The sequence below is a fragment of the Anomalospiza imberbis genome, chromosome 3, assembly GCF_031753505.1.
Source record: "Anomalospiza imberbis isolate Cuckoo-Finch-1a 21T00152 chromosome 3, ASM3175350v1, whole genome shotgun sequence".
Classification (NCBI taxonomy): Eukaryota; Metazoa; Chordata; class Aves; order Passeriformes; family Viduidae; genus Anomalospiza; species Anomalospiza imberbis.
Window position 1 is genome coordinate 109,405,347 of NC_089683.1, and position 7,909 is coordinate 109,413,255.

A 7,909-nucleotide genomic window follows, 5' to 3' on the forward strand; every position below is an offset into this window, starting at 1 on the left:
TGCACGGTGCTATTTCATCTTATTTCCCTGGCACCTGACATCACATTTGTTACAGAACATTAATGCACCAACTAAAAAAAAAGTTTGTTAAGTACAAGACCACCCCAGAAGAGGGAAAAAAGTTTTTATCTTGGCTGCATATTAACCTTTTGCTAGTCTGGACTATTGGCAGGTAAACTCTGTTTGCACTGTCTGATGCTCTGCAGTGGCAATCAATGTTACTTCCTCTCAAAAAAGCATCTATGTGACAAAAAAAATACCAGGTTTTAAGGTTTATTTTGCTCAGTGATTTCACATTTGCTTTTGAAATAAATGGTGTTTGCTTTGCTTGTTTTTCCCAGTCTGAATCCAGGGACTGTCAAAGCAATGGTTAGAAACATGTTTCCTTGGTGCTCCTGAATGGGATGACCCTTGTTTTGGGGCAGTTTGGGGGGTGTGGAGACTGACAAGTCTGGACTGAACAAGAAACCCAGGGTCTATCAGGTCTCCATCTTCTCCTTCACCTGAAGTCCTGGAGGCCAAGAGGAGCATTTCCACAAGAAAACTCTTTACTCACCTCCTCTGAGCACCTGACCCCTTTGGAAAACACCCATGGCAAAACTGTACCACTACTACTTAACTCACCAAACACAAACCCCACATGTTTGAACCACTGTGCTGTACTTTAAAATGGCTTTACTGAACTAAAAAAGGAAATTCCAGCCTAAAATCTGGTGATCTGACAGTACCCGATGGCTTTACATTCACAGCTCTTCCCCCTGTAAGCTATTTGCTCAGCTTTTCTAATAATACCTTGACTGCCTGGCAGCTCTCCAGGGCTGTCTAAGGCAATATGCAAGCTAAACATTATTTTTTCATCTGATTTCAATATTTTCTTATGAGTAACTATACAGGATTTTACCTAGTGAGTATTCCTGATTGCTGTAATTTAAGAACAGAGAAATAGACTACAGATGTAATATTATTATTACAATTGGCATTCAAGGTGAAAGGCATAACAATTAGCTAAGACTTAGTGAAAACATAAATGCAAAAATCTGCTTGAAAAATCCAGCACATGGTACATTTAGAGCAGCTAATTTACCTCACACATTCTGAACATTTAAATGATGCAACAATTCACCCAGCAAGATACTTTTAAAATTGTTTTCTTGGTGTTTTGAGGGGGTTTTCTTGAAGGGGGATGCTTTTCATACTGTAAACACTTACTCTCTTATTCTCTGGAATATAAAACAATATTTATTTGTCAAACCCAAAACATATATTCTTCCTTATTCCTATTTTTCCAACTTTTGCATGTATTCCCATTAAAAGAACAGTGTTTAAATAACAACTGTATACATATTCTAGAATAACATAGAGGAAAAAAGTAAATCTTCTCCAAAATCTGATGGTTAAGTTCGTTTTGCTGAAGTTGAGAGGATAATTTGTGAATGTTTTAACATTTACAAGTAAATAAGTACTTGTATTTACTATATCTGATTACTGAGAAAAGTATTTGTTATGTTCTTACACAGATTGAAATTGCATCTTGACCTTTTCTCATTTAATCTGTTTACTGCAACAAAAGCAGTAATAGATATATCTGAAAATAAGCAGATATTTTATTCTCCAAGGACTAAAAATCCCTGCGTGCAATGTGCTCGGCAAACCAAGTGTCTTCCCTATTTATTGTAGTCTACAATTTGGTGGGCAACAGGGGTGAAAATCTGACCCTGCATATAGGACCAGCACCTGCTTTTGCTATGCTCCCTCCCTGCTGGCCTCCTCCCCCACTTACACCCTAAAAATAGTGCTTAAGTGGGACTAAAGTGGTGCACTGGTCATGTGCTGGCCTTTTGCTCAGGGTGAATATCACCCTCAGTGAAGGAATTGAGCAAAGATGATGTCTACACTAAATGCCCAGCCCCAGGAAGGAGTTGTTCTGTCCTCTCCAGGGATCTGGAATGGGGCTAAACACATGGGAAACACCAGACAACGGTATCAGTTAGACTGGGGGGTGTTTGGGTGTGCTTCAGATGCACCAAACCCTTGGCATGCTATGATATAAAAACCACAGAGGGAAAAGAGGGGCCTGGGACCGTTTCCCAAAAGGTGGAGAGTTGTGCAGCCATTCCTCTTTCCCCTGCTCCTTTGTGGAGGGGCAGGCAGGAGCTTTCTGCATCTGCCCCATCTGCATCTGGTCCCATCTGCACCTCTCCATCTGCATCTCTCAATCTGCATTCCCCCATCTGCTCCATCCTTAACCCCACCATCTGCAGGCCAGGACGAGCAGATGGAAAGGACACCCTTCCCAGTGGTGCTCCCCATTCACAGCTGGGTTCTGGGGAGCTCTCCCCCGTGAGAAGCGCAGAATCCTCCTGTCCCCACCATGCCACCCTGCCTGCCCATGCCATGGCAAAGCACTTCCTCCCCTGCTCCCTGAAACTGCTGCAGCAAAGACTACCACTAGTCTGACCCAGGAGCAAAGAAATGGAGGCAGAAGGAAATTTCCTGCCGGAGGAGAGTTGTGAGGGGACTAGAAGAGTAATAAATTATTTCTGTGTGTCTATGCTCTGAGCTGGCTGTGCTACATACAGCAAGGTGGTCAGCTCTTCCAATCCCAAGTCCATCACTGATTTTCCACACTCATCTTTGGGCTGGTCTCGGAGCCTTTTTGAAATACCTTTCTTACAAGGTTTCAGTAAAATCCACTTCATCTGACTCCAAGAATAAGATTAGGGAAATTTTTTGATCACATTATTTGATAATTTTTTCTGAAATGTTTGGTTGGGGTTTGTTCTGAGGTTTTTTGCAAGCCCAGGAAATTATATACAAAAATGGCATTTAAAGAATCCAGGAATACAAAATCAAGAACTCAGGAGTTAGGACACCATATTATTAGAGTTGCTTGCACCCTAGGCTTTAATGTACTTCATTACAGTTCAGTTTCCAGCTCATGCTACCATTTTTGATAGGGCTCAATGCCTCAAGCATCCCAATGACAATTATGTCTGTTATAAGAACAGGCCAGGGCATTATAAAATTTAAAAATCTATCTCTATAGGTAATAAACTTTGGCAAAGTTGAATGACTCAGGCAGGAAGAAAAGCAAGCCAGTCCTGGTTCAGACAGCCAAATGCTGCACTAGAGAAGAGGGTTCAGCTCTGCTGCTTCCTTGGACTGATTGAGAGCTACTGAGTAAATCATTGAACACAGAACTTCCACCATAAGTTACTGATTTCTCACTTCTCCATACCCAACAGTGGACGCTGGCAATGTAAGACACCCAGGCACTCAAAACTTGGAGTTTCCATGAAACATGAAGTTTCAATAATCGTTGGACCCTAAATGAGAACAAATTGCTGTAATTCTGAGTCACCTCACTGTCCCAGACCAACCCAAAACTTGTGACTGTGTTGGACCTGGACCTCTATGAGCCTCACTTCTTCCCCTGTGAACCAGGACAACATTTTTCTTTCTCTTTGCAGGGTAACTGTAAAAATACCACGCAGACCCACAACCTTGTATGCATATATAGGCACATGGAGGTCAGGGAAGGACTCAGGTATTACAGCAGTAAGTGAGTGCCACAGGAAAGCCCAGCAGTAATTATTAATTCCATCTTCAAGCACGGTTTGAATACAGCTCAACAAACGAAGCACAGAAGAATGAGGGCAAGATAAAATATTGACTAGCTGCTCCAGCATTGTCTGGGCTGTGCCCTAGATAGCACAAGGGTACTTGGAAAAAGCAGAATGGAAATACCTAATAAAGGCTGGAGCTTTAAGGATTTGAATTATCTTTTTTTTTTTGATCATTTTAATGCAGTTGGATGCAATACTATTTAGAGAGACAATCACATAAAAACATGCACATATAGGGAGGTTATATAGGCACATTTTTCTACAAATATACAAACATTTTATCTGTGTGCACCAAGACTTTTCTAAAACATAAACAATCATCTGACACCTAATGCAGCCCTTGACTGGAATTGCTGTCTCTTCTTCATAGACTACCACCAGTAATTATTTACCATTAGCTCTTAATGGGAAGGGATTCAGCTGGGATGTAGTAAACAAGAAAACCATATAGATTGTTCAATATAGCCTGACTGGCTCTCAGCTGAGGTAAGAAGTGATTGGATCACACCTGGATATTTCAATTCATTGTTTTTATCACCTGGGAAAAGCACTTTATTAACCTGTACCTGTTCAGGTCTCCACCATGTCCATGTAGGCATCATACAAGTGCCCTTCTTGCTCATATTACTGTGCTTGGAACCCTAAACTGCTGTGGGGTTAAACAACTGATACAACAGAGACCTGAATGGTTCATTTAGACTAATGACATTTGAACTCTGCTATCTTCCTACCTTCCACAGATTTATTTTTATTTTGCAGCAGAGTAAGGGCTCCCTCTTCCCACAACAGAAACATCTGAGTGAGGCAAAAAGATGGTCCTAGAAGGCAACGCTGGTGATTCAGAAGTGAAGTTGTCATGTGGGGGGGGGGAAAAGGGAAAAATCCTCTCTGTGGATTATTTCATTACATTAAAAAAAAAAATAAAACAACCCAATGAAAAGGGTCATGGAAAAAGGACTGGGGTATTTTTGAAGACATCTGCCCTTTCACAGATATATTTTCTGGCACATCTCACACCATCACCCCATTTCTGTGACTCCTCCACCATCAACAGGGGTTATGTGCATCAGCCTAGGGAGCCCCAGCACCAGGGCAGTCCATATGTGAAAATTAACATTTTTTTTTCATTACGGCAGAAAACTGAAGTATGCAACCAGCACATACTGAAAAGGAATTCAAAATATGACAAAAAAATTGTTTAAATGCTTTCAGTCTGCAGAAAACAAACGCTCTCTTCACTGACTGGTCTGTGGCAAACTTCTAATTTCAGCCAGAAAATCCAGCATTCCCAGTCTGGGCTAACAACCATGCTACCAGACATGAGTTTATGTTTTTCATGCACATTTCATGTATTCCCACATGCTGTGTTGCTGCCAATAATTTATGACTGATCTGCACCCAGCCTGCCCTTCAGCATTTTATTTAATCTCTGCAACAGTGATTTACAATGACTCATCATTAATACAAAAATGTACATGTGTGTTAACAAGTTTGGAAGAATCTAAGGAGGAAGGCAAATTTTTTTTTGTGAGTTCTGGCTGAATGACTTATGAGCCTGCTGAAGAAAGGCAAAACTAACCAGAAATTATATGTTAGCTCTTCCCTGCAGCAAAACATTTAGGTAGGAAGAGTTTCTTGTGCACATTGCTTTAGAAGAAAAGGGATCCAGCAAAATGTTTGAGCAGGTTGCTCCATAGCCCCCAGGATTTGGGAGGGGATGAGAAGCTCACTGGTCACCTCATGGCTGATTCCCTGTGCAACCTGTACACTCAGCAACAGCTTCACAGTCTCCTTGTTCCTTAGCATCCATTAAAAAAGTCAGGGCTGCATTGCCATATTTTGGCATCTCTGCCCACCACCTGTGATTTAAGAAAACCCCACTGCCTCCATAGTGTTAAATCGTTGTGCCTCAGGGGAGAAAAGGGGAATTGTCTCAATAATTTATACACTTTATACAATTGTAACACCACAAATTATTTGTATAATAATTTATACTAAACTGGCTCACGTAGAGGAAGTCTGCCCTACATCCACAAGACTTCAGTTATAATGTATTTTGACTCTTTCTTTTTTTTTTTTTTTTTTCTTTTCAGATAAGGAACTTATAAGAACACACCTGACACAAAGCCAAAGTAAAAACTCCTCCTATTCGAGGAGAGACGGGTACTGAAAAACACCCTGGATAGAAAACTGAAAGAAAACCTACTGAAGGTAACTCTGGAGAAATTCCACCACCTTTAGCTGAATCCATCCTATGCTCATCAGCTTGAAAAATTTCTTCTGACGGGCCATCCCAAAGTGACACATTTGTCCGTGTTGAATCCCGCACTCCCAGACCCCGCAGAAGCAACACCCCATAGTTAAACAAGACCCTGATGAGCACCCACAGCTTCTCAGTGGGCCAAAGCACCCATTGCTAAACTGAAGGACAGCCATACAAATTAGGGTAACACCTGCATGAAGGCTGGAGAATGTAAAGTTGGAGTAAACACAATTTTTTTTCCCGCTGAGCCAAAATACTGTGGGTTACACTACCTTATAACACGTAAATTTTATGGTTTATGCCTTTTATTCTTCCATTTTAAATTAGGTATGTTGGAAGCATACTTCATATACACTAAGTATTTGGTATTTTCCTTTATTCAGCATCTTAAAGGGCTTCAAAAAATTGATCTCCCAGGGCTGCTGTGGGGTCACAGAAATTGATAACCCTTACAAGCTATGCTTATGTGAGCCCGCCTGCGTCTCCCAGATAGTGCACTTTGTAAATTAATCCTCCAAAGGCAAATATATTGTAAGTAGCTTGTTATCTCTAAAGTACTAAATTGAAGAATACATGGGATTATATTGACAGAAATTACATTTTCTGTAATGGGGTTTAATATATCTGAAATCTCTCCCATAGGCTCCTACGCTCTCTAAGAGAGGAGGGTTTGTTAATGTAGGTGCAATGGACATCAAGACCAAATTTATTCACTAAAATGGATTAGGCCATGTAATCAGAGCTCCAGTAATATTAATCTCTGACACTTATTGAACAGGAAAAAAAAAAAACAACCAACTTTTGTCTGCAAACTGGCATTCCTCCCTCCCTTTTCCCCAGCAGGCTTGCTGTTTGCCTTGACCATTTTCTGGGTATTACTTCAAAGAGGATAAGGTTTCCCATCATAAACACTAATCTAAAAATATTAGGACAATTAATTAGATACACTTAGTTTTACAAGGTATTAGATTGCAGTACACTTCCAGTATGACACTTGTTCTGGGATAGTGGGAGGAACCCACATTTTGATGCAGTATCAAAGGGTAATAAATCAAACTTTTTTAAAAAGAGGTTTGCTGATGTATGATACTTAAATAATGAGCAATTTTCACTGGTGGCCTTCACCATACCCTGAGCAGTTAGCAACCCAAAATCCACTGCAGAAACAGCAAAGATCCTGACTTCCTTCAAATGAATCACTACTCTAACAGAGCAGGGCTCCACCAACCTTTAGCTGGAGCAAATTAATAAAATTGTTCCAGCAATTCAGTACTTCAGCAGCAAAGAACCATATTGTCCTCAAAGTTTATTCATGAACTGGATTTTGAAAACAAACTAATAAAGAGATTCAAGGGTGTCCATCAAAAAGCAAAGCCTCTCTAACTACACTATAAAAATCAGGACAGCAGCCCCAAATAACAATATGCTCAGCAGAAATGGGACCAATTGTCCCTGTTTTGCCCCCAACATCTGAATCTCTTCCAAGACCAATGTCCTGCCAAATGGAAGTGCCTTCCTATTGAAGAACAGATATCCTCAGCCAGAAAGAGGACTGGTATCAGATGTGAATACACTGAGATCTGCCCAAATGATGGGAAAATAAAATACAGTAGCAAACCTCATATCTTCTACACCTGAAACCTGAAACTCATCTGGTTATATCCCTTTTGTATCAGGAAACTTTTGGGGAGGGGAACAACAAGGGCAAGGTGTGTCCCCAAAGGAATAGCCAGAAGATGCCAGTGGCCATATAGAAACACTTATGAAAATTACTTACCAATTGTTCACTTGAAGTATAGTGAGCCCTGTGTCTTGTGCCAACTGCTTTTTCTGCTCTTCTGAAGGGTAAGGGTGCTATAAGACACCAAAATAAATACAAACATTTAAAACAATGTGCTTTTGTGGCCTACTTTTTATTTTAAATTAAAAAAAAAACCCAAACCAAAACAGAAGCGTGACATCTATTATTGAAAGGTGAAAATGCTGAGGTGTGTCACTCTTTTATAATTATTAATGGGCT

The 7,909-nt window shown here is 40.5% G+C and overlaps 1 protein-coding gene across 8 annotated transcripts in view; it reads right to left on the bottom strand.

Moving 5' to 3' along the window:
- MEIS1 (Meis homeobox 1) overlaps window positions 1-7,909 on the bottom strand; it is a 108,794-nt gene that overhangs the window by 15,313 nt on the left and 85,572 nt on the right. For all 8 annotated transcript variants that reach the window (XM_068186363.1, XM_068186362.1, XM_068186365.1 and 5 more), the window contains exon 9: window positions 7,667-7,743. In XM_068186363.1, the coding sequence (XP_068042464.1) occupies window positions 7,667-7,743 (77 nt within the window). The remainder of the gene's footprint in view (window positions 1-7,666; window positions 7,744-7,909) is intronic.